This window comes from Egretta garzetta, unplaced genomic scaffold (genome assembly GCF_000687185.1).
Source record: "Egretta garzetta isolate BGI_Z169 unplaced genomic scaffold, ASM68718v1 scaffold760, whole genome shotgun sequence".
Taxonomy (NCBI): Eukaryota; Metazoa; Chordata; class Aves; order Pelecaniformes; family Ardeidae; genus Egretta; species Egretta garzetta.
In genome coordinates, this window is record NW_009258217.1 from 155,057 (window position 1) to 183,031 (window position 27,975).

The 27,975-nt window shown below is 35.7% G+C and overlaps 2 protein-coding genes across 7 annotated transcripts in view; one reads left to right on the top strand and one right to left on the bottom strand.

Annotated features, from left to right (window-relative positions):
• Positions 1-27,975, bottom strand: part of RALGPS2 (Ral GEF with PH domain and SH3 binding motif 2) — a 100,652-nt gene that overhangs the window by 41,804 nt on the left and 30,873 nt on the right. For all 6 annotated transcript variants that reach the window (XR_004842281.1, XR_004842242.1, XM_035897525.1 and 3 more), the window contains exons 5-7: positions 26,257-26,346; positions 23,800-23,892; positions 19,438-19,564 (exon numbers count right to left, since the gene is read on the bottom strand). Coding sequence is in view for 4 of the 6 variants with exons in the window: in XM_035897525.1 (XP_035753418.1) it covers positions 19,438-19,564; positions 23,800-23,892; positions 26,257-26,346 (310 nt within the window). In the remaining 2 variants the exon portion in view is untranslated. The remainder of the gene's footprint in view (positions 1-19,437; positions 19,565-23,799; positions 23,893-26,256; positions 26,347-27,975) is intronic.
• ANGPTL1 (angiopoietin like 1) lies at positions 3,742-13,191 on the top strand. Its single transcript, XM_035898412.1, has 4 exons — positions 3,742-4,573; positions 9,134-9,327; positions 11,614-11,884; positions 13,004-13,191. Exons 1-4 carry the CDS (start codon positions 3,748-3,750, stop codon positions 13,189-13,191), a joined length of 1,479 nt encoding a protein of 492 aa, XP_035754305.1. The 5' UTR covers positions 3,742-3,747.

The following is a 27,975-nucleotide window of genomic DNA, read 5'->3' on the forward strand; positions in this document are numbered from 1 at the left end:
AAAGTTAAAAAATGCCAAATACATATTACCTTCCACACTTCCTCATCCCTGGAACTCTAATATTTCTAAGTGATACAATATTTTGGGGGTAAGACCACCCATGTCATAGTAGTTTCTCAGTGAAAGTTAAAAATTCTAGTTACTCTTTTATTTTGCTCTTTTAAATTGGCATTCTGTTCCTTTAAACACTTTTAAAAGTAAAAAAATCAAAGACTAAGCTCGAGTTTTTTTGGTTGTTTTTTGATTTTTTTTTTTTTCATGGGGATCAGTCTGGAAAAAGAAGAAAAACAGAAGAAAAAGGATGGCATTAAGTGCAAAATGGTATTGAAGCCCTATCCACAGCCCTGAGTACTTCTGACAAGATGATGATGAAGTTGTGTTGCTATAAATAGTTGCACATTGTCTCCTGCAGATGCAATAAAACATCAGCATGCCAGAACGTAAACAATGCCACATCTACAGAAATCTGAGACCCAAAACTGGGTGACACAGAAACATGACAGAACCAAATGAAGTGTCAGTCTACTGAACTGACAGTTCACAAAGAGTTAAATAATGTATTTTAAGGCACTAGCATCTGTAATCACAATCTCCCTCGCTTATTTTCCAAGGTCTGCATTTGGGTATTTCAGCAGCCCCAGTCACTACAAGCAACTCTAGACTTGCAGGAAGGGTTTGAGACTGTGGTCTGTCTAAACTGATCCCTGAGTCTCTACCGCTTTATCTCATAGTGGTTATGACACTACCTAACCATCTAAACCTGGGAACCTGTGACATAATGTGTCTAATTAAAACACCCTAAAACTATTTCCCAACTCTAGTATTTGTCATTTTTAGGTCTTACATATTAGGCTATCATTCTACGATACTTTGGATAAACAGTTTATATTTTTTTAAGCTGCTTGCCCAGAACATCAGGAAATTTCTGAAACAGTATTTTCATTTCCTTCTAAGCTGATTAAAAGTCCAGGTAAATATCTTACTCAGAACCTATTCTTGTATAACAAGTTAGGCATTAAGCTGCTCAAACATGCCAAACAACATTAAGACATGTAGTTTTTTCAACATCAAAGTTTGCATGGAAGCATGTATGTTCCCTACCAGGTAGATTCTCAGAAGTAACTGATCCATGCTTATGTGAATGTATCAGTTTAACACAAGACATCTGAATTATTTCCAAGTTCCAGGGCATAATCTTATGCAGCTGTTGCATTTGGTTATGCTACATTAGATCATTTAATTCATTTTATGGTCTGACAGAACATACATAGACTCAGAACTTCTAACTTTAACACATAAGTGTAAGCATTCAAAATGAACACATATTAAAAGAAATGCAGAAAGCAGACTGAAGCAGAATACATGGTCAGAAAGTGGGCTGCATTGCAAAATGTTTGGTTTTGAAAGATTAATTTAACTTTTAATGTATTTCAGGGGAAAAATGTGCTGCTGTGGGGAAAACTCCCAGCCATTCGTTATTTAAGTAACTGTATAGGGTCTTTAAAAACTACCAAGAACTAAAGTGTTATTCACCTTTTTGGACTATGAAGTAGCTATTATATACTGTGGAAATAGTAAAATACTGGACTTGTATTATGGCTTCATCCTTAACCATATGCCATAAAGTTGCTTTCCCTGCATCTGCAAACACTGAACATAAAGTATTGAAAAATGTGAAGAGGTTTCAAGCATCAGACAATTAGTTCAGCTCATCCTTGTCAGGCTAGAAACTACACACAGACCTGTTTCCCATGCATTTACCATGGTTCATGTGGAAATTTAACCTAATGAACTTCCAATGGCACTGTTCAAGTGATTAATATTTTAAATGTCTGAAATTACCAAAGAAAAATACACAACTAGCTCTGGAGAAAAGTAATACTTTTTCCCACTATTTTTTTTTTTTTTAAAAAACAAAAGTTACACTTTCCACAGAGAAATATTAAAACTTTTAATCAAGTTCTGTTTCTGAACAAAAAATATTTATTCGTAGACACCAAAATACTTATTATTACATACTAACAGTGAAACATACAGAAATAAGTCTTTAAATACAAATATTCTCAAGTTTTTATGTATTCCCTCCATTTATGTAGGGTAACAAATTATTTCAGTAGGTGTTAAAAAGCAAGTTTTTCTTCCCCTTCCAGAACCAGGGCTTGCAATGCAAATGTCAGCCAAACAAAAAATTATTTTTTAGGCAACAGTGGATCATTTGATCAAGATTCTTAGTATAATTTCTGACTCCATGTACAGCATGGTTTGAAGTTTGTAACCACTACTCTTAGTAAAGCCAAAAAATAAAGACTTGATCTGTTTACTCTGAGGTTGAGCAAACAATTTCCAGCAATAATATTAAAGCCAGTAACAGAAGTGGGAGAAGTGACCCAACACAAAAGTCACCTTATCATTTGTAAATGTGAACGTAAAGGAAGCAGCACTGGTCTGCTTCTCCTTCATGGTGACTGATTCAGGATTGCCAAATGCACTTAAACTTGAACTTGGCAGGAACAGCATGAAAATTATGAGCTTTCTCCGGTTTTACTTTATTTCTCTTTCTAACTATACAAAGGCCACTGTACAAGGCCTTGTACAACCACTAACAGTAGTCTGGAAAGGAAAGCCAGATCAACAGCTGAGATAAGAAGGAAGAGTAATCTGCTTAAAGCAAATAAAACATTAAAAATGATGGGGTTTTTCCCTAATTTAAGTGCTACCTTTGTTTATAATCTCAAAAATTTAAAAAATAAAGCTAAAAGACCCAGGTGTGCCTAAAAACATTCTTGAATCTTTATCGCTGCATTTCCGTTCTTCACACAAAGTTAAAAGAAATACATTATTTTCTTTAAAAGATGAATGAAACTTCACAATGGTATTTATATTGATAACACACCTGATACTTCAGTGTTATTTGGATAAAAAAGTTCTCAGATACAAAGATAATGTGACAACAATTTTAAACGTTCATCTCAACAGGTAACTAAGTAGGGACACAAATACAGAGCAAACAGCATTATAGGCTTTCCTTACAAATTTAAAGTTATTTGAATATGTAATTTTCGATGTTTAAGACAACTATGTTACACTAATTTCCTGTCTAACACTAGTATCCAAAAATAGTGTTCAATATGTTTGTATTTTTCAAGTCTATTTGTGTGTATATAAATTTGTAAAATGTATGCATGTATATATGAAAGGTATATAAATAGTATTTAACAGATTATACATCTATATATACACATATATAAAGCTGGAAGAGGACCAGAAAGGCTTATATAGTCTAAATTCCAAAATTTATATAAATACTTTTGAAAATACTATCATCCATCAGTTTCTCCCTACTTCCCTTCCACGAAGATACTCTGCAAGCACTCTGTATGTTCCATAACCTTGTGCATTTAATTGCAGTCAGTACAGATCTAATTTATAATGAAAGCATAATACATAATTTAAGCAGAACATTGTTTCTGAAAGTTTATCCATTGCAACTATTTTTCTACTAAATCCAACACCTAAATTTTAAGGTTTGCTGCTCAAAACAGAAAGCTATTATTTGAAGCTAATCTAATGGAACCTAGCTTCAAGTAACAGATTCCAAAGACTTGTCTACATACACATAAGCATGGCAAACCCATCGTTTTAGGTAATTTAAGTGATACAGAAGCCTTAGTTATGGGCTCTAATTTAATTATTTTATCTTCTATCTGTTCAATAGTCTCTTCTGACAGTCATCATACTTGCTTCAAAATGAAGATATTTAAATGGACTTTGGGTGTACTGCTGTTCCTGCTGTTGTCTATCGGGCGCTGTACAGAACAATCTAAGCCTAATAAAACATCCCAACGGAGGCACCCTCGTTCAGCAGATGGTGGAGAGGAAGGGAAAAAATGTGGTTACACATTCTTGGTCCCAGAACAAAAAATCACAGGGCCAATTTGCGTGAATACTAATGGACCAAGTACTGGTAACAGAAAAGATGAAGTCACAAGAATGGACATAGAGAACTTGAAGGATGTGCTGTCCAAGCAGAAGCGGGAGATTGACATTTTGCAATTGGTAGTGGATGTGGATGGAAACATTGTGAATGAAGTAAAATTACTGAGGAAAGAAAGTCGTAACATGAACTCTCGGGTCACCCAACTGTATATGCAACTCTTGCATGAGATAATTCGAAAGCGTGATAACTCACTTGAGCTTTCCCAACTGGAAAACAAAGTCCTTAATGTTACAACAGAAATGTTGAAGATGGCAACGAAATACAAGGAGCTTGAAGTAAAATATGCAGCACTAACTGATCTTGTAAATAATCAGTCTGTGACTATCTCACTGCTGGAAGAGCAGTGCTTGAGAATCTTCTCACGACAGGACACCCATGGGTCTCCACCGCTTGTTCAAGTCGTGCCACAGCACATTCCTAACAGCCAGCCATACACTCCTGTTCTTCTGGGAGGTAACGAGATACAGCGAGACCCGGGTTACCCTAGAGACAGAGATGTAAGGCCACCACCTGATCCAGCTACTTCTCCTACAAAGAGTCCTTTCAGAGTACCACCACTGGCTTTAATTAATGAGGGTGAGTCACCTATCACTATTTATCTAACCTAAGATTTCTCTATTTCAGAGGGAAACTGTCCTGGCTATAGAAATAGAATGAAGAATTTAAAGTATCTGGTACAGCTAGCCCTTGCTGCCAGAAGTTAAACCTGCTAGAAGAATTTTACTCCTTCTATTCTGAGCTGCTTTAAAATGAACATCTAAATCCACCACAGTCATGTAATAAGCCTCTAAGTGTTTGGTTGAGATATTCAAGAGTAAGATAAGTTTGAAAGGATAATTGAATCAAGGCTCGATCCAATTAGATGCACTCAGCTTTGAAAATTTAAAATGCATAACTACATTCCCAGTAATGTGATGCCAGTGGGGGTGGCAAGTTAAACTAATACCATAAATGTTATGAAAATACATCCAGGAGACTGCATCACATCTTCATGTGTTACATTCTTCAGGTCATTAGATAAATTCATTTATCAGTAGAAACAAAACTTGTGACAAGAAAATTAACTACCTCTGAGCTGCCTTGAATTCTATCAGTCTCCATTAAATTTTTGACAGAATTGCGATGAAAAAAATTAAGGATTCAGAAAAAACAAGTTTTAACTCAGACATCCATTCAAGTGCTTGCTCTTGGCCTCTGTTAGCTTGCACAGCAAAAGGGGTTTTTGTGAATTTTTTTTTTTTTCCTTCTTTCACATGGCCTGTAGTCACAATTGGAAGTTTAGCTTGGTTCCTAAGACATTTATTTGTGACTGTTCTACAGCATTACAAACAACTAGCTGCTGATGTAAAGAACAACTGTTTTTATTCAGGGTCCACAGAAAATTCAGGCACAAGCCCAAGTAAAGTGCCAGATGTCATGAAAATTTAAATTGCGCATCATGATGCAAAGGAAACAGCTAATATAAAAGCATTACATTAATGTCTGGTCAGACAGCAGAAGTATAATTCTAAAACCCAGCAACTTCCTGTTTCCCAGAGAACCCACACTTCAAGGTTTTGTTATAAATCCATCTTTCTCCCTCTCAATATATGCCTTCTACACATACAAAATGAAGCAACAGCACTAAATAATTAAGAGGAAAATATCTACCATGGTTTCCACTAACCTCTTTACCCCTAAAAGTTCAGAGTTTGAATCTATTTTTGCAAGGGAACACAAAGAAATCTTAGGAAATTTATTTTAACATTTTTCAACTTCCTTGATTTAATACTAGATTTTTGAGTTTGAAGTTTAAGTGTTTCTTGCAGTGCCTTGGGAAAATAAGGGTTGAAAATTGCGACAGCTGGTAGAGTATCAATCATCAAACCCAAAGCTTTTAAATTGCAACACAATGCCCACTTACTACCTCTGATTTTTTTTAAATTAAGGTAAGCATATTTAATGGTGCACAGAACCAAAACTACGTCATAGAAAAATGAAATTTCCAGTTACAAGATGTCAAAGAAGTCCAATGAAAACCAAGCAGTCCCATTTAGAAATAGGCCTATCAAAGACTTGGTTATGACGGATTACACAACTGGACCAACAAGTAGGAGCTTTTTCATACTGTATCTGAAGTTATACCTAACAAATACTTGCCGCAGCAGAATTTTACAGAAGGGTCAATATGCATCTTAATATTGTGGGTGGAGAGTAAAATTCAAAGTATATAGGGAACAAAGGATGAGATCTTATTTTCTGAAGAGTATTTTGGTTAATTTGCATTTAAAATTGCTCTACAAATTGAGAAGAATAATGTTCCTGTGAACTACAGTTTTCACAGTTACCTTAATCTTTGGAAAAATATCCAGCATCCCCAAATTTTACTGCCACTATGTTGCAAAAAGTCACTTCAAGTAGAAAGAGTACTTGAAAATTACACACACACAACCAACTCTGCTGCTAATACCTGTCAGTTAACAATGTACCTTTTTTTATTAGATGGCCAATTTTGTTTTGAAATTTTCCTCTATTATTGCTCAAAAAATCCTCTAAATGGAGCTTACACAAGCACAGCTTCTATATCACCTACTCAAGAAAACATCTGCATCTTAAAATAGGATTCAGCCATCATTTTATTAAGCTTCCATAAAATTTATTTCATCGCTTTCCTTCTCTACTAGATCTTAATTTACAATAGAATATGATCTGTACTAAAACATACATCTAAACCACAATTTTAAAAGGGAAATATTTAACAGATCATCTTCTCAGAATATTTCTAAATTATAACTGTCTCAGCATCTTAGTGTACACAGACTGTTACAAAAGACCAGATATGCATGAAGTACTTATTCCTTACATGGATAACAAAATTTTGAACAGAATAATTATGGTTTTTTCATTAGCCAAAGAGCCTCCACTCAGACCAGCACTGTGGAGTCTTACACAGTTTCATAAATCTCAGCATTTGCACTGAACAAGAAATGGATCAGTTCTTATGCGTAAACTTAAAATAATAATATATAACAAAGAATTTACTTCTCAAAAAAGATTCAAGGCTATACACCAAAAGTTATGGGATTTGTTGGATTTCCTTACACTAAGAGCGAAGCCTGTTACTTCTACTACAACATTAACTCATGATAAGCACATAGACAAATCTGAGCATCAGAGCAGACAAGTTGCATCCTGTGACCTTAATGCCAGCTGCATTTCAGAAGTGATCAAAGTGTATTATATATACAGACAAACACAATTCTGTCCCTCTTAAAAGCTACTTAAAATCACTCCAGACATCTCTTTGGGTCTGTTATGGAAAAATGAGTCCTCAATTCCTCCTCCAGTAGAAATCATATGAAATAATACACAGCAGATCTAATGGAGCTATTCTTAATGCTCAATTAACATTACAAGTAACACCACTTATCTGTTTACACTTTTTCTAATGTAATAATTGCTTTACAATAATACTTCTAGATCAACCTCCCTGTTCAATTATACAGCACACAAGTTTACTTTAGACTGTTCAATGAAAGGGAATGAGACCCAACTTAGCCCAGGAAATAATCTATCCATTGGACAAACTTTGTAATGTGCACAATCTACATGGAAATTTTAATTGTGAACAAGAGAAAAAGCACTCTCATACCAAAGCTACAGTATTTCCTTCCTAAGCTACTACTGCGTGCACCGCAAAAGTGACAAAACCATCACTGAACGCTCACGGTGCAGTACACAGCAGTACTTACAACGATGGCTCAATATCTGCAGCATTCTTGGTAGCACTGTCACAGCTAGAACCTCCAAGAAGTCACCTTCATTAGATACAAAAGCTTTTTGCACTAATTAATATGAAATGCTTTATCGATTTCCTGATAATTACACACTTACCCAACTGGCAACTACTACTTTAAAATCTGAGAAAAGAGCGACTTTCAATTTGCTTTTGTCACACCACCTTAATCTGCAATGAAGGTCACTTTCACTCAACCTCTACTTTTGATTAAGGAATAACCTCAGCGACTGTCTTTTATGCTTCTCTGCACATTAGCTTCTTCTGTGACTGATGAGTTCTCAGAACTTGCAAGCAGATTTGGGAAAATGAGCCTTCGAAAGTGAGAGCAAAGCTGTAGGTAATTTATTTTCAAATTGACTGAGTATGAGTTTTCAAGTACGTTTAAGACATCCACCACTAACTACCCATCAGAACACATCCTGCTTTGCATTAGTAAGTAACCAGTCTCTCTTTAAATCAACTGAAGTAATGATATATGAATATAAATCCTTTTCTAAAAAGTAGAAAATAAAAACACTACCAGAAGTTGGAAGGCAAACTAGGCAAAGTTTTCAGAGAAATATAAGTTGCATGCTTCTTACAGAATAACTAGATGCTCTTCTGTAAGTAATATTTGTAAAACCACTACCGACTTGGTCTAAAATACAGCTTTCAAGCAGCACTCTCAACAGCATTTTTGTAGAATCACAGCCCTGAAAACAAGTATGCGAGCCCTTTTAGCTGCTCAAAAGTCCTTCTCCACTACTTGCATATTTTCTTCATCAGTATCCATCCACACGTATCACATCAGTATGACACGACATTTAAAAAGATTCCTGTCCACAGTTAACAGGCTGATCCCAGAACTGGGCAAGTACATAAAGGCAAAAAAGTTATGAAGTTCAAACTATCGATGTATGCAGGGGGGTGTGTGGGGGGGTTGTTGGGGTGTCTTGGGTTTGTTTTGTTTTAAACTTCCACCAGTTTCAAATGGGTGCACTAGGACAATGAAGTAAATTGATGTCTGCCTTTTGGAAAAGTGGTACAGGAGAAAACAGTCAATGAAAATCATAATGTACTTCTTGAATATCAAGAGTCAGAGTATAAATCTTTGACACAACAAAGTTAAAAATGGGGTGTTGGCGACCAAACTCTATTATCTGTTCAGCAAAATGAAGTTTTTGTTTAAAAAAATTTATATAGGATATTGAGGTATTTATTTATATATATGCAATTAATCTAAGACAGTAACTTTTTACACTGTTTTCCATGGTAGTTTTACCTTAATTGAATTTGCTGACTTTCCATTACAAAATATTCTTGAACAATGTGCACTGCAGAGTCAAGCCTCAATGCTTACAGTATTTCTTTTCAAAAAGGTCCATTCAAAGACTGCCAACAAGCCAAGGAAGCTGGGCATTCCAACAGTGGGATTTATATGATTAAACCTGAAAACAGTAATGAGCCGATGCAACTATGGTGTGAGAACAGCCTGGACCCTGGAGGATGGGCAGTTATTCAGAAGAGGACAGATGGATCCGTCAACTTTTTCAGGAACTGGGACAGTTACAAGGTAAATTCTGAAATGCTGAAAACCATCTGTATTTCAGTGCAGCAGTGACATTATCTATTGCAATCAAGAAGGTGCAAACATTTTCAATGCAATTCTTCATTGCAAACGGTTTTACTGAATGATAAAACCTGAGGAATTGGAAATAGATAGCTGCAAAAGTTAAGATAGTGAAATTAATTTTATGAACAAAAATAATTTCAAAGAATGGTCATCCCTCAGAGGCAAACATATTTCAGTGGGAATGTCCTATTTCAGTCAGTGCATTACTTAACTTTGTATTAACTAACTTGTTGTCTGAAATAGCCTGCAAATCTAATGCACAACAGAACAATGGGGGAGACACATGTTATTCTAGAAAGTGACTGGGAAGTCATTTATTACAAAGAGCTAACTAAATGCATTCTATTAACACACAGAGAACTATAGTAAGTACTTGAAAAGCTTAATTGTCTCCCTTATGAATAAGCAATGTCAGCCAGGAGAATTATTAATTTAAGCACATTAATAGATATGCAGGATCAGGGCCTCAACTTAAAAACATTCCTAATAATGGATTCAGGGAAATAATTTCTACCCTTAAAATTATGAAGATATAGGGCTGGTGAAGGGAAAGACATTCTGGTGTGTTATTGTGATGTTATGCCCTAACAGGCATAATACATAGGATGACAAACGCATGCTGCTTTGGAGTAATTACATGGTAGACAGGAAATCAGAAAATCCGCTTTGTTGGGTTTTTTAAAAATAACCATGTGCTGACTTCATACATACAGGACACAGTTCTACATTTCCCATGTGCATTGTATGTGAAGAGATAACCGAGCCACATTTAACTCAATTAGTAATCTAAAAATAAGATATGGAAATGAAAGGAAATGAAAAGAGATTACTATGAGGTTTTTCACTTTTTGCATTTTTGAAATTTAATAATTCTTTAGTAACTGTTATCCAAAGTCTTAACTTCTCAGAAAAGTGGGTGGGGTTTTGGGGGGGGTTTTTGTTTGGTGGTTTTTTTTGCGGGGGTGTTGGTTTGGTTTTTTTTTTTAAACTATGTTTAGAGTAGTAATGGAGTGTCTTATACAGTAACCATAAACTTTTTGAAAATAAAGCAAAGAAAATATAGAAGACTCTACAAATGGCATTTAGTAATGGCTCAATCTTGGCCAAGACTTTGCCCCCAAGAGATTTCTCATTAAATTGCAGTATTTGAAGATGGTATTCTTATTACCTAACTTGAGGTACTTGAAGGTGCACCTCTGTGACTTTGACTGGCTTTAAACTAAAGGCTGCACCACTAACAACAGAAATGTCTCCCATGACCACATTTCTACTTCTTTCCTGATCTCTGTGTGGCTGCACAGCTACAATGTTGACACCAAGGAAGTACTGCAAATGTGGCCATGAGCCAGGAGAAAGTCACCACTACCATTTTGGGGAGCAGCATGATGCTAGATCAACATAAGCCACTTTTGAAACTGCAGCTTGAGTTAGGACACTAGACTACTTATCTACTGCAGAGAGACTTCCACAGAAAGTGATTCAAAGTAGGAAATCAGCTGTAGATCCTACATAATCAACGGCCTGAGAAGGAGAGTGGAAAGACCTCAGAAACTAGGAAGCATAGCAGATAGCTACTCTGGGTGATGTACCCACCTCAGCTGCAATGCCCAACATTAACAATACTGGTTTACTGAGGGACAGGAAACAGTAGACATACCACTTCACAGCTACCACACTGGATAGTCTGTGATTTGAAAGGAAAGACATCTTTGTATTTCATTTCTAATAAATCTAGTAAAAAGCACAGATGAGTTATGTGGTTAAATTTACAATAAACAACACCACTAGTTGCATTAAAAAGGCAATGAAAAGTTATTTGCCTTGAACACTGAGCCTGTTGATCAATACCTTTTCCAACCTGGAAATACACCCCCTTAAATGTCATTATTCATACATTCTCAAAGATCCCCTTAACTTTGTCAAAAATATATTGTTTCAGTTTCTCGATTCTCTCTCCCTTTATTTTAAAAAGAGCACATGACAGAAAACAGATAGTTTTGCCACTTTTACTGATTCTGGTAGTACCTCATGCAGCTAACAGTCCAACTGAGTAAATGGCCAGGTGCAGCAAAATAAAGCATTTCAATGCACGGCTTGAGCAGTCATTCGGAAACTTAAAGGCTTTCAGTACACAAGTTCCAATGGTTTATAATACTCCTGCTGTTCAGTGTTTTGACAAACAAGAAAACCTAAGCTAACATCACCTTCTGATCTTCTTTTGTACAGAAAGGATTTGGAAACATTGATGGAGAGTACTGGCTGGGACTAGAAAATATTTACATGCTTACCAATCAGGATAATTACAGACTATTGATTGAGTTAGAGGACTGGAGCAATAAGAAAGTCTACGCAGAATACAGCAGTTTCCGCCTGGAGCCTGAAAGCGAGTTCTACAGGCTACGCTTAGGAACATACCAAGGAAACGCAGGCGATTCCATGATATGGCATAATGGAAAGCAATTTACAACACTGGATAGAGACAGGGATATGTATTCAGGTAAGGAAAGCAGTGTGTACATGAAAAGTGAATACAGTAGATTCCGTTAGTGATACCACCTTTAAAAAAGAATATAGTATAAAAAGTAGTATGTAAATTCTGATAAAACAACTCTATTGAAAGATGCTTCAAATTGATAATGATAAAAATCATGTTGACAGGGCCCCCTTCAAGTCCCTGCACCATTCAGAAATTCAAATTCTATTACTCTCATTGCAGGCATGCTTGTGCAAATGATAAGGATGTCACTTAGCTAAATATAAAGCTTGCTCCTGACTCTCAGTGACATCCTTATCATATGCACGTGACTCTCAGTGACATCCTTATCATTTGCACGTGACTCTCAGTGACATCCTTATCATTTGCACGTGACTCTCTGCAGTCAGAATACCTGTCCAGATGATCTCCGAGCAGTGCTGTGGCCACCTAACAACTACCACCATGAACTAAAGCCTCTGAACAGCATGAAAGGCACTGCAATTGTGCACAGGCTTAGTTATGTACGAACACTTGAGAAACAGACAGATCACTGTTTCTTTCTCCTTAAAAGACACTTTTTTGTTCGTTTCCAGGCATCTCCTCCAGCTTTCCCCTTAAAGCCTTAGCAGTAAAAGAAAGGTTGGGGAGTGTAATACTTGCAACAGCTTTTTCTCAGCTGTCAATAACCATAACACTGGACAAATCTTGCAAACTCTTAAAACAAGCCTGTAACAGTAAATACACAAGTTACAAGCAACTCTTTGTGGAACTGTGGCCCTGTGTGCTGCTTGGGACTGTATCAACTCACATTGCTTCCACTGAAGTATTTCTAAACAGTACATAATCCGAGTTCCTTGAATATTAGCTCACAGACAAGCACTGCTGGTAGTCTGAGAAGAGTTATCTCCTCAGTTTTCAGCTGTCACATTAAATACCGTGTTTAATGATCATCCCTCCAGGCAATGGTTGCTGTTACAACAGAATTTACAGTTTAGGTAGAAGCAGCAATTGATATGACCACAACAGGCTATGAAGTACTTCAGAGTTCCCTCTAAGAATAAGCCAGAATGTGAAAGCATTTACTAATCTCCATTTCTCTTCTTTAATGTTGAAGTTGACCTATTTTTTTCCTTTCCACAGGAAACTGTGCTCACTTTCACAAAGGTGGCTGGTGGTACAACGCATGTGCCCATTCTAACCTTAATGGGGTGTGGTACAGAGGTGGCCACTACAGGAGCAAGTATCAGGATGGAATATTTTGGGCTGAGTACCGGGGAGGTTCCTACTCCTTGAAAGCAGTTCAAATGATGATCAGACCTATAGACTGAGCAGGAAAAACCCACGGCGCTCAAGTGATTACGTATAAACTTCTCAGCGCTTGAGTTCCAGAAAAATAAAATATTACTTTTTAATCATTATTTTGCACAATCTGCCCCTGCAAAAAGCAGGTCTACAGTTCTCCTGTCTTTTTCCCCCTGTTGTGTTCCCCCCTCCTTTTTTTAGAAACCTTTTTTACTGTGACAGACGGTGGTTTTTTAAACACACATTCACGAAAGCAGATGTTTGTTCTTGCAAAGCATATTTATCTTTGTTCAAGTCCAACATGCTTTACATAAACAGTCATTAAAGCTGGTAAAAAATTCCAGATATATGACAAGTTATAAGCTTTTTCACTTAAAAAGCTTATACTTTTTCAGGTTAGCTCAACCCTTAAATGTAAATATGTGAAATGACATTGTCTTACTTTAATGTGAAAATTGATTAGTTATTTAACAATTTATTTAAAAATGTTGGTATTCTTTCAATGAAAATCTGACTTCACATTACTGTTTAAGATTTACTCCAGGAAGCTACACAAAAAATTGAAGACATTCTAGCTTTGCCAGCAGAGAGAGATTTTTGCAACAAATAATTATTTCAAAATGAAGTGGTAAATTAAACATAAAATATAACATTTCTTAGTGGTGTAGAGAATTTCTTAAGATCTGCATATCCTACCTTCTATAAAACACTTAGGCAAAATGTTCCTAACACAAGAAAAATAATTGTCTGAAACAATTGATAAACTCAAGATAACCAAATTGCTCAGTAATTTTTTTTTTTTTTTTTTACTTTCTATCTCCATAATCAAACATACTAATTAAACAAAAATATTTCTTGATACCTTGAACTTAAATGACAAAACGAAAATTCCTGATATTAAAATCATGACTTGACACTTGGGAGACCCCTCCCCTGCTCCAATTAGGAGCGACAAAGTCTGAACAAGTGTTCACATGTACTAATTTAGAGAAGGACCAAGTCTCTGAAAATTTTAAGTTTTCCTCCAACACAGCTTTCTGCTGACATAGTAAACGCAAAAGCGGAAATCAGCTCTGAGTGTATTCTTCCTGCCACCCCAAACTTTGACTCCTCTTATGACATAACACATTTCCCTTCCCCTACATGTATAAAACTCTGATATTGTCTATATTAAATTTTTTTCCCTCTGGATATCTGAATTCCACTGGAATGAATATGTAATTTAAGAAATCAATTATAAAATACTTTCCCAACCTTTAAACAAATGCCATAAGACATACTGCATTAAAACAAGATCCTTCCAAAATCAAAATCAACCGAATGTTCACTTTAGGTAACAGAGGCTCCGAAACCAAAGCTTTCTTTCTAGTATATAAAATTATTTAATAATTGTACTTAGCCATGCAGGTTACCTAATTTAATTTGATATTACACAAAAACTAAATATGCTGTTCTGAATGGTAACCAATGTGTTTGTTTGGCACCTCGTATGTCCCTTCAGCATTTTAAGGGACTTTGTCCCTGCTTAACATAAGAAACCCTATATAGCTAGAGGAATAATCAAATATTATGTTAAATTAGTCAATACCAAGTGCTATGCAAAACCTCATTTGTAGTTCAGAGGAGAGAAAATAGCTTTCAAAACACATTCTCTGGAGTAGATAAAGCTTCATTGATAATATATAGCTGCAAGGGTTGTAGTTAAATCTCTGGTCAGAGATCAAAGCCAACAAGTTTCAACAATATTTAATTGGGGTTGGCAGGCTGAGGGGGTGGCGAATCAGTCCCTGCATATTCCATTCCCAGATTCCAAGAATTTTAACTGAAACAAATCTTTAAGATTACAAATTCTGAAACTGTTCTTCATATAAGAAATATTTGTTTGTTACAAATATCATACAGACCTCACTGACTGAGTGTTCTGTAACATGCTTTTTAATTGCAAACGCTTAAAATTCAGACTGTCTATAGTCTATTCTTTTCTTCTGTGGCAGCTGGGTAGAAGAGTAGTTCACATAAATTTAAAAGCTGAAAATGCTCTCCAAAATGTTCCTTTAATGAACACTTCTGACAGCTTTAGTTTATTCAACCAACAGATTTCCACTCCTTGGAAGAGATCTTACTTTACCACAAGAATCTCTTGCCTGCTACAAAAACAGTGTGTGTTTATTCAGTGCAGTCAGTGAAAGGTACGCTTTGCAGAAACCCCTAAGTAAAATTAGCTTTCACTCAGCCTTTAAATTGGATCTTATGTATTAGACATCTAAAAAGTGAGTCTCTCCCAATTTAAAGCTGCAGGATAATGTTAATGAAACATTACTACAAAATATACCCAGAAAGCTCAGACTGTACAAATGCTGTGCTCTGAAAGGAAAGACTTAACTTTTAAGTTGCTGATTTAAGATTATGAGGAAAGAAAGCATAGTGTGTCTTTTTTAGGTTGGTTCATAATAATTTCATAAGACGATGATAATAATAATTCATACAATAATTTACTACTTTCAAATGCTTGCAACTATCAGTTCTTAGCTTTTGGGTTGAGTTTTCTAACCAGCGCAAATTACGAAGTTCAATGTTTTCTCTCTCACTTTTTTAAGAAAAGTTTTTCAAAAGAGGCTGTAGCATTCCTTGAGCTCATTGCACTGGACGTTCAGAAGCAGTCTGTCTGTGAAGGATATAGCTTTCGCCATTCCTATTCTATCAGTCCAAATTTAACCAAGCAGACCTTGAAAAAGTGTAATCTGTACTAAACCTGCAACACGGTTTTCACATATTTCCAAAGTCTATTGCCAGCCTTATCACTGAATTAGCTGAATATTCGTCAGAAGAATACTTCAATAACCTGTTTTCAGCTTTTCTGTTTCTGGATATAATTCCTGAAAGACCGCTATAAGAAAGTATTTCACAAGGTAGTACTGCTTAGTTAAATAAAAATCTTACTTCTCAAGACATGGCTCAATTGTTTCATTGTGCAATCTCATATTAATCAGAACCCCTTGATAAGACTCCCTTTGAGAATGGGTTTTTAGTCTAAGGCAAAATAGAACATTACATATACAGCTCCCATTTGTTTTGGCTACTTTAGTTGGCTGGGTGATGCAACAGTGATGACATACCCCACACTGCGTAATGAGGACCTAATGCTAAACATTTTTATTGGTGTTGCATGGCTCTTAGCACTCATATTTAAGTTAGTGAGCCCACACTGACTATGTGCTGCTCTCACTCGCATTTCTAGAACACTGGAATTGCACCACACTTACTGATGCAAAGAACTGAAAAAATTACAGTGAGTGAACTGTGCTAATAAGAAAACAATCTGTACTTCTGTGGCTGCATTCCCATTGCAAAGACTACACAAAAAAGCATTTATGCTTTATCTTATAATGCTAAGACGGTCATGAAAAAAACTCCACACCCACATTTTATATTTGTTTGCATAAGGGTAAACCTAGTAACCTCTGAAGGGTAAAACATTCATCCTTGAAATCGCAGCTGAAATTTCCTTTATATGCTCACTTTCCCTATGACCTTCCAAACAGGGTCCTTCACAACCAGTGCCAATATTTCTCCAGAGGGGATTTGCAATGGCAAATGTAACTGGCTTGATTCTCTGTGCTCTTCTAAAGAGCATTTTAGGGGAGCACAGCAACTGCAGGATCTTTGCACCAACAGTTCACTGAGAGTCTCACCTCACACCTCCTTTTTCCACGAAAGGAAATGGACCTTATGATTAATACCCCCCTCCGGTGCACGCCATGATCACACTTTGAAACAGCAGACTTTTAGGTAGACTTTTGTACACATTTTAAACCAGGAGCAGCGCTACTCCTGTACATGATTTTATACCAGAAGTAACAGCAGAAAAAGATCCTTTCGGGAATTATAACCTATAGCCGGTAAGCTTAAAACAGTAAGTAAAACAAGCAACTTAAGCCACTTCTGTTCCATATGACTCTTACATTTGTAAAAATGCCTTGGGAAGGAAATTTTAGAAATAATACTCCTGCAAATCTACTCAGGTCTTACTGGAGATTAAAGCTTTGACCAAATGAGAAAAATTGGGCACAACAGACAATCTCTTCCAGGATAGATCCAGCTTCATAATGGCTGCAGTTTCAAGACAATTTTGTTCTTTTTGCCATATATTTAAACTGTACAAAAATAATTTTAGAGGGAGTGCACCAGTGGGCATTCACTATTCCTCTGGAGAATTAAAAAAAGGTATAAGGACATTCTTCATGTCATTAGTCAGAACTGATATTATATGGAACCAGGTCATAACACATTCTTTAACAACAGAGGGTCACAGCAAAGAGCATTTCTTTCTTTCTAAGCAGAAAATAAACATACTTTTCACTTCAACAAACTATCAAGTCAAGCTCAAAGCTTATTCTAACACAAAAATTAGACAAGAGGTTGCTAATATATTGAAGAAAGCATCTGTAACTGAACAAAACTTAAAACATTGTTTTCCAACATGCCACTTATTTTTAAAATATACACTTGCACATAGTAAGGCAGTATTTTTAAAGTGTCAGACAAATACACCAAAGCATAAAGATTTCTCTGTACAGCAGTAAGCATTAGTAGACTATAATGGCAAGGGTCAGAGTATCATAAGATTAAAAAAAAAAAAACCAACCAAAAAACCCACAAAGCCTGACAGCAGGTTGGCTTGGGACTTCTATGTTCAGCAAGAAAATAATTTAGAACCTGGCTTCATGTTTCATAAATCATGGGGTATAGCTAAAAAGCATCTGGAAAGCTAGAAACTGCATTTCAGAACCATATACAGTGCATATATACCATGTGTGTACACATGATGGGAAAGCTACAAATGACACATTTAATCACATTACATTATGTTTGGCTGCTTCTTTGCCCCTTTTAATTGAGGCCTAGTTTTAATAGTTACATCAACAAACAGGGTAGCATGTGACAGTATGCCACACCTGCAATTTTCACATCTGCACTTCAGAGAAAACACACTCATGCTGATTCTTCTGTTCTAGACACAAACAATTACCAACACCTGAATACTTGAAAACACAGGAAATTAACAGCTGTTAAGACCATGTTGGAACTGATGGATGTTTCTGGGAGGGATGTAACAGGGAAGTAAAAAATGAAGACAGAATGAGGAACTCTATAGGACTACTTGTCATTAAAATTATTGGTTCTCCACAAAGTATTTTTTTATATTTAAGTATAGAGCATGTAGAATTCAACCAATTTTGCAAAACCTGGATATATGCATTTTAGAGGAATCATTCTAGATTCTAACAACGATGGTATTGTCACTCATATCAAGATATGAAACAACTGAAATAATATTGTGACAGACACATAGATCACAGCATAAAGATGACAGTCAAGTTATTAATCTTGAAAAAAATTAATAGTCCAGCTGAGTAAAGGAAGTATCAAACTTCAGGAAAAAGAGATTACAGTTTTATAAGCCTTAGTGACCACAGGAGGTCATCTTGAATTTAGGTGTAAGAGCAACTTATATTTGCAAAAATACCAGCTATTTTTTCTGGAAAAGGAAAAAATTGGGTAAACATTTCCTTAATTTGATGTGACCACAGACATCTTATGGTATCAAAGAAAAGCTATATTAAAAAAGCACACTGATCACTTTAAACAGTCTAAACCGAGACATGAAGTGACACTAGATTAGTTTTGCAACAAAACCAATACATATTAAACACATTTATCTAGTTTTCAGATACACTTACTCATAATTATTCCATAAAGCTGAGTCAGTCGTAACAACCCAATTTCTCTTGTCACCTTATGATAACTAAATGCAGCAATATCTCCAGATTTTAGCATGTTCCAAACACTAAGATCTACATTTACTTATCTCAGAGGTTGGTGATTTATAGCTTCTCATAAATTAAAAGCCATCATTACTATAACAGTCAAGTATTTACCCTCTAAGAGTGCTAGCAGGCATAACAGTTTAAGTACTTCTCCAGAAGCCAATCAGTGTATCTATACAGCACATAGGAAAATAATTTCCTAGAAAACTGATACTGTAGGTAAACCTGAAGTGTTTGTGAGGTTTAATAGATATTTTCTTTCTGAAGCTAGTGAAATTATTTTTTGCCATATACAGACTATCCAGAATCAACTACTGGGTATAGATTCTTTACTGAAGTATTGTAATAGTTTTGTGAATGCTTAAAAGATGGTGTTTAGTTTGTGTAACTACTGGAGAAGCACGCGTGTCATTAGTGTTTCCCATTAGAAATACTTCAGCTTACCTAAATAGGGAATACAAGGAGTCATCTTCAAGCTGCTGATATAGTCTCTAAGCCTTTTGTAATTATCTTCTTTACTCATAACATACTCCAGCTTTTCAAAGGTAGCTTTATCCTTCCGACTCAATAACTAGGGAAAAAGACCCAAACAAAACAGCCAAAACCAGACGAGCATTAAATTTGATCATTATGATTTCTCTTTTACCCTTAACAGCATGGATATCCACCCCCCTCCCCTCCCTTTTTGTTGTTGTTGGTTTATTTTCAAATACAACTGATTCAAAATTACAGCATTTACTCCTTAATGATGAGTACTTGGAGAGTTAATTTAATTGTTAAATTTAAACTATCCTTTTAGAAAATTAGCCAGGTATAAACTTCGGTGTCCTGGAGGATCCTTCTGAAATAATACAAGTTTTCAAAAGACTAATCTAGCTAAAACACATCACACTTTCACATGCTGGCCACTTCTACAGTACTTAAAAGCAGTATTTTATTTACTCTAATTATCCATAAGTTAACATTTGTCAGATCCACTGAGAAATTTTATACTGATCCAGCTTCATAAAAAACCCAAATTCCAAAATATGTTCTTATTCTTCAGTTGAGAGCTATCTCAACAAATTCTTTTCCAAAGAGTAGAACAGTACCATTAAGATCTGATAAACATCTTTAACTAAACTACAATTTAAAAAAAAGTTAATGCAGACAGACACATATTCATGTACTTGAAGGCCTGGAAAAGAGTAAGGATTTAATCCATTTTTCTCTACAGAAGGCATTATCAACTTGAATAAAGGTTGCATATTGTTCTGCCAACTTGCAATTTTACTGGCTCTTAATATTAGAAGAATGTCCACTTTGAACACAAAACTTAAAAGTCATGGATCTCCTTCACTGTCCATTCCTCCTCCCTCCCCGACCCCACCCTTCCTTTGACAGAATTAAGAGCAACTAGGCTCTCTTTGTAACATTGGGAAAGTAAGTTATTTTTAAAACAAGCTAAACTACTCCTGCAAAACCACATTAAAGGCTTCATTTCAATTCAGAGCCAGAATTTAAAGAAGGTTATAAGATGTTCCCACTGAACATTTTGCCAAAAGACTCAGTGTTCTAGTCCCAGTCACAATTTTTCCCCATAAGATACCCAATAATGCAAAAATTACAAGAATCAGATCACTAAATTTTTATGCATATTCCCTTTTCTCTTTCAGTTAAAGATCAACCTATGTGAACATGATAGAAGTGAAGTGTTCTGTAAAGCTGTAAATTCACTACTGAAATAACTGCTCTTTTTACTTACATTTCCTATATCCTAGTCTTCATTAGTTCAAACTGAACACTGGCCTTCAGAAGAAAGTCACTTCTAAAAAGTGAATTGTTTCCTAAAACATACTGTTCTCTGGACATTCCAGCAATTAATTTACATCTTTAGCTTTGGTTCCAATATACGGATGAACAGCACCTCATGCTCATTAAAACTGCAGACATCTGCCAATTCCAGGACAAGGAAACAGTAGACAGGCATGACTTTTCTCCAACCACCAGAACATGACATTTATCTTTTGAAGTTTGTCTCCTCAAAAATGGTTCCAGTTTAATCAGCCTTGATTAGCTAGCCTTTAATAATATTCTAAAAATATTCTGCTACCATTTGGTGTCTGGAAGGCTTTTATAGTTTTGCAGACTGGAAGGTAATACAAGACTTAATAGATATACTAATGGCCTAAATTCAGACTTAAATTAAATTGATTGTATTTTCCTAAAACATGCTGATTTGCACAATCTTCTTCAAGTCTGATATATCATTTCAGGCTCTTTGAATAATCTCTAAACAAGTTGATCCTGCATGACTTGCCCTTGTGCTCATGGTGCAATTCACATGTCTTCACTTCCTGCATCTATGTCAAAAAAAGTACAGAGAACCTGACAATATTAAGAGTGTTTCTGTGAGGGCAAGTAAAGACCCAGCTGTTATTTCTTCAGTTTTAGAGCTGCTTCTTTTCCTAAGTAATTTTTATTGCTCTGTCTCTTAGGCTCAAATGATGCAAAGAACAGTAAAGAAATGGACATATGCAGAGACAACAAAAGCTAAGGCTGATAGTTTACCGTAGCAGGGAAGGATTCAGAGCCTTCCAGACTGCTCTTGGCTTTCTAATTATAGTGTGCCAGCACTGAAGACAACCTTTTTAAAATGCAAGAAAGGAGAGATGAAGTTTCAGGGTGCTGGGAGACTGGAGCAGGATTCACTTGCCCAACTTCAGATGTCTGATGATTATTTGCTTATGTTGCCCAAGTCCTAGCTGGTCATCTAGACTCCCTTTACATTAAATGGAGAGAAGTAGAATATTCGATGTACTTTCCTGGAAAGCTTCACAGTCTATTTCAAGTTTTGAACAGGGCAAATCACACACTAGAAGCATTTATTATTCTCCAGAGTTCAGAGGGTGCGCAGGCAGTGAGTGAGACAAGTTTAAGACATATTCAGACATACCGTCAGAAGACATGAATTTCATCTTTTTTAGGAACATTAGATTATCAAGCAAATATTTAATGGCTCCTTTCAACTCTAGATTCCAACCATATAAGGTGACTTTTTTTTAAGGGAGTGAATATGCTTGCAGTTATTTTCCTGACTCTGTCAGTTGAGTTGATTGTGGGTTGCTACAAACTATATCAGAAATGGAGAAGAAATCCTTCTTTACTGCAAGGTTACTGTAGAACTTACTCAAATGACTTGGTGACTCAAATAACGGCTTGGTGTGCCTTTTCACATGTATTTTCTTGCTTTTAAGATACAGAAAGCCAAAAGTTTAGAATTACTTCAAGAATTTATAAACTGAACTTGAGTGAAAGACATCTAAATCAGTTTGCAGTGCACATAGCAATGTGCAACGTGAATTTGCAAAGGCATATATAAGATGATGAAAAGCATAGACTTGTTTGGGATTGTATGAGAAATTAAACACCTGCAGAAACGTAGTAGAAGTTACCTGGCATTCCAGAGGCTGGAAGGGGGACCAACCTTAAAAACTGATCCATAGGCGAACAGCACACAAATAATCATCCTAAGTGCAAAACAAGACTACTGGCTGACCAAATAGGAAAAGAAAATGGGGATTCCCAGTTCTGAATGGCATAATTATGATAGTAACTAATATGGTTATATTATTATGTAACCATATATATTATGGTTATATATTACAGCTGACATTCATTTTGAGTCATGCACCAAAAAAAAAAATAAATAAATAAATCAATTTGGCACCACAGTTGTAAAAACTGATTAAGCATCAATTCATCGACACGACAAAACCAGAACAACAACAGTTCTCCTCAAGATCATTTTAAAGTGTGAACTTCATTAAGATTTCTTTAGAGAGTTTTTTGGTATTCTGAAACAATGTCTTAGTTGTGCATTTGCAAAATGTGCACTGAATTCTAGATGAGTATCTTGGCAGGAGTGAATTATATTCAATTTTGGTAACATTTATCAACTGAACAACATTATCATCATTCAGTTATCAGACAAAGAAACACATGTGAGGATGTGTTGACACACTGCAGTGAAAGTCTTTAGCTCTTTTTAACGATCTATTTATATGGATTCACTGAACAGGAGTGTTTTAGTCACCTGATTATTTCTATCACACTTGAAATTGTCACAGTTCATCTGTTTATACAGCTGGATAACTACACAATGTAGGGCTGAATCAAGCACAATATTTTCTCAGCTCTGAGGTATAAATGAGCAAAAGTCATTCTTAATGTTCTAATCAAGGATACAACTACACAAAAACAAATGTAAAATAAAAATGTTTCCAAAGAACACCATTCTTTCATAACTGTACAAAAGCAGACCTACAAATATACTGTGCAATGCAGCTGTAACTATGAAAATAATCCTGAAAACTGAGAAAAAACTGCAAGATTTAGTTATTGGTCAGAGAAACTACAAATCTCTTTATGGAAACTGAATCAAGAGTTTCTGGACATCTGCTCTCCATAGCAAAAAAAATTCCAACAGTATAAACCCCTAAACGATTAAAGTATGACCCACTTTGGCATTCATAATTTTCCAGCAACTAAATACAAAATAGTTTCTGGCCAAATTAGAAGCCTCTGTATTTAGCAGAATCTGCAGGGAACTATTTTTCAAAGGAAAATATTTCTATGCCAGAATAGAAAAAAAAAAAAAAAAACCAACAGGAAACCATAGAGTTAAGAGGCACTAGAAACACACACACGGTACAAGAAGATTAAAAGTATCTGTCATAATTATTGCATCCTTGAAAACAAGCTCCAGAATGTTACATTCTCCTAAGAATAAATTAAAACCCCTTCACTGCCCTGCTGCTCACTTACCGCCCACGTTTTAGTCAGCCTGAAGATTGGAGCACTCTGTAGGCCTGACACAACTGCCATAAGAGCATGCAGGTTATTCAGCTCATACAGTTTCTGAGGACAAAAATATATACAATAACAATAAACAACATTCCAAGTGCTGTCAAAAATTAATACAGAATACATGAAAATTCAAAATTAAGAAACCTTGTATGCTCTAAAATGAAGAGTCAATTACAGTGAACTGCTGTGCACTCATACCACTTCTATGGCACCTCCTAATTTTTCATTACTGCATCTATACAGTTTTGGATTAGACTATACTACTGTTTCATAGTCCAGAGAGAGCTCTTGAGAAAAAATAATCTATATATACATACATCTTGGGACATACAACAGAACTGCCAGAAATTTTCTGACATTCAAACCCAACAAATTCCTTTCATAGCATTCAACAGAATTTTCAAACTTAATATGCCAAAAAGGATAACCCAGTTGTGAATGATGTAATCATGGCAGTATTTAATATTTTAAATGCATTTGGCACCACAGGTTTACGTAGCTACCAAGGCTGCACCAAAGCACCCAAAAAATATTGTTGCAGGGTGAAATCAAGCAGGTAAATTTCAAAAGCCATGTACCTGGAATACTTCTCTCACTGAAATACAATTTTGGGGATGACAACTATAACTAGTGGAAAGGAACAATGAAATCAAAATTGAACACAGAAAACATCAGGATAAAAGAATTTTCTTAAAAACTCTCTACAAAGCACTGCGCATAAGTGCATTTTCTTACATATTTGGAATTTTCCTCCCCTCTTTTTTTCTTTCCCTCTGTCCCCAAAACCATCAATCTGCCTTGGTGAATTAACTACTGGTACTACTGTCACAAAAGCTTAAAAATGGTCCATACGAAAATGCTGTTCCTTAAGCACTTCTGCAATATCAATTATTCTGATATCTATGAGCACCCAGAGATCTGAACTACATCCAGGGATTTCTGGCAGAGTGCACAAAAACTGAGGTTTTACCCCTAACAAAAAGACTTTGATAAAGAGAAACAGATACTCTGTCACAGTACTGCAAATCCTGTTCAACCCATTTGGAAAATTCACCAAGGTAAGTTAGGATTCCGGTCAGAAACATGATACAATATAAGGAACCCTTGCTATTCAAGAAATGGTGGAAGTAATTTTTCCTCCTTGAAATTCAGCTTACCCCAGTTTTCTTGATTAGGAGGTCTTTCATGAGATAACAGGACAAAAGGCTAACTTCATTCTGAATAAATGCTGAGTATCAGAGGAGACCTTATACTTGGAAGGCTGAAAGTGATACTGCAAGGACAGTTTTCCAGCTAATAGTTTTGGAGCAGGGCAAATTATTCTCTTTCCACTTAATACACTGCCAGAAAACTAACAGCCTTTTACAGAACAAAGTCTTCATAGATATTACTCAGAAATGCCTCTTTTAATGCTTATTGTCAGGTTGCTCAAGTAGCAATTTCAGTCTGGGTGCCCAGAACCCTATGGTTCCAGCATGTCTACTGACAAACAAGGGTCTTTCCATGCCTACTGAAGAAGTGTTTCCCTCTCCTAATCCTCTTTTGGGAGGATTCTTTAGTAACTGTGTGTAAATGGCAATGAGTATTTTGTGGGGTGAAGTGGGGCAGGTGGATATTTGTCATATACCATAGTCGTACTATCCTTTCAAATAGTACTACTGGTGTTTGTCCCTGCACTTACACAATAACCCTCCCCCCATCCCCACGTGTCCTCAAACAAGGTAATAAAGTTCACTGTCCCAAAGGACAGTGTAGCTGATTAAAAATTAAAAAAGGGGTTTCCCAGCTGCTGCCAGCATTGAAACAGAAGTCATAACCAATCAGGATAGTCTGGGAACTTCAGGGGCACGCAACTATTAAGTCCAATTAGTTCATGCATAAAGCAATATAGCATGAGATACCATTAAAGGACTGCTAGCTATACAATATCAGATGGTTGTCAGCACAAAGAATTCACTGTATTGTAGATTTACAGCTTATCTGAAGAAAAGTTAATTAGTGTGACCTCTGGCACCAAGCTGTTTTGATAATAGCTTTGGTGTAAACAGAAAATCCTTCAAATGGCACTAACAGCAGTAATTTCATGTTTGCAGCCATAAGTAAGCAAAGCCAAGATAATAGATACAGTAAGTAAATTAATGGATATAAAAACTGCCCCATATATACTTACTTGCTTTTTGTAATTGTGATTTTTTTACTATTCACGGGTAAGCAAAACTCAGCTAGCTTCCAGTGCCAGGCCTTTGGTTTGTCCCTATATTACACGCAGAAACCAAACAGCTCTTCATGTCAACAGATACAACCTCAACTAAATCAGGTATCAGATAAATATTTACCCATGTGTATTTTTGAACTGACCAGCTTAAGAACTTTCATCATGGTGAATCCCACCGCACCCCCAATCCTAATTCTTACCTTCGCAGTTTTAATATAGTGGCTCAAAACCTCAGCTCTTATTTTTAAGGTCTGTGCATGTAGAATCTCTCTAACAACCCAGAAGCTTACCTAAAAAAGAACAAAAATTGCCTTTTTAAAATACAGAGCTTCAACATTAGACTTAATATTTTCATTTTGTGACTAATACATTATGTCTCACATTCAACTCCCATCTATAAAGCTGAATACATACTATAAGATGCAAATACTTATACTATAAAATGCCAACCAATATAATCCAGATAGTAATAAAAAGCCTTCTTCAGTGTTTTGCTCTGTTATCCTGCTCATTCTTACCCAAGATGCCTTCTACCATTACATGGTCAAGCAATTTCTTAAATCAAATTAATAAATCCAACTTATATTTAGAATTGAATCTTTTATCTTATTACTCTCTTCACCTTCCCCATTTCAGAACTGGTAGCCATACACTCCAGTATTTTGTTGGAGAGCGCATGTTCTGGTGCCTGCTTTTCTCAATAAGCACATGGGTGGCTAGAACTTGTCTTTGTAAAATCTGTCACATCAGTTAGATGCGTACAAAGACATTGGGATCTGTTTTTCTAAAGAGGAAAACCCTTCTGCTGCCAGCACATCTCAAAAAACCCCAGCAGAATCAGTTATGTACAACCTATGCAAACAGACTTGTTTCCAGGCTAAGTTTGAGGATGAGATCTCACAGACACAAAGCAAATGGCAAAACTCTCAAACTTCAAACAAGTTCTCACAATAAAATTAAATCATGACAAAATTTTATTAAGAGAGTCTAGAAAAATGAAGGCATATAAAAACTAAAATTGAGTTATATCCTTTGGTTTTACTTTTCCACAGCTTCAAAGCAGCACTATCCAATTCTTAGATGAGTTGAACAGCTTCAACGACAGTTCACCAACATTTCCAAACTCTAAATACCTCAGAACAAAAATAATAATCAGATCAATATCACCTGAACAAAACTGGAACATAAGGTAGGAAGCCTCTGCTATAACCTAGAGTTTATCCTTCGTACTATTACTGCTGGCTACACCAATTACCTGCTAATATACAGCACACTACCATACTCGTCAAGTTTTATAGGACTAACTTTACTGTTGTATAAAAAAAAAAAATCGCCGTTATATTCAGTATGGTATGAAGGGTGGTTGCTGCATTCTGTAGTTATATGAAAGCCTCATAAAAGCCATACTTTGAAGATGTTTTGTTAACATGTCTAAATTCTAATATTTTCTCTCCTCTGCTTCCCCATGCGCTCTGCCCTCATGTGCTTCAGCACAAAGAACGATAGAAAATAAACACCTTCACAACTGTAATAAAAGAATAGCAAAGAATTAGCGAGTGGTAACAAATATTGTAGCTTTTTTCATATATTCACTACAAGTTAGGAAATAATGAATGATTAAGCAAGATACAGTGTGACTGCTATTTACAAAACTACTGAAAGCAGTGTATAAATACCTGCTCTCTTACATAAACACCTTTCAACATGCCATGCTGCTTTGATTTTTAAGAATTATGCTAAAATACCTCTTGTAAACTAACATGGCATATGTATTCAGGTTCCTGCCCAAAATTTTAATTTAAAAAAAAAAAAAAAAAAAAAAAAAGAAATATCCCTGTTTATCCAGTTTCACTTCATATAGTATGACAGCTCTTTATACAGAATAGCATGAGAAGATTACATTTTAAGTGAATTTACAG

Bases quoted from the DNA above. Each gene is read 5' to 3' on its own strand.
- ANGPTL1 (XM_035898412.1), top strand. From the start codon at position 3,748: ATGAAGATATTTAAATGGACTTTGGGTGTACTGCTGTTCCTGCTGTTG. The intron at 4,574-9,133 runs GTGAGTCACCTA...CTTTTCAAAAAG, and splicing joins ACTGGCTTTAATTAATGAGG to GTCCATTCAAAGACTGCCAA. The intron at 9,328-11,613 runs GTAAATTCTGAA...TCTTTTGTACAG, and splicing joins GGAACTGGGACAGTTACAAG to AAAGGATTTGGAAACATTGA.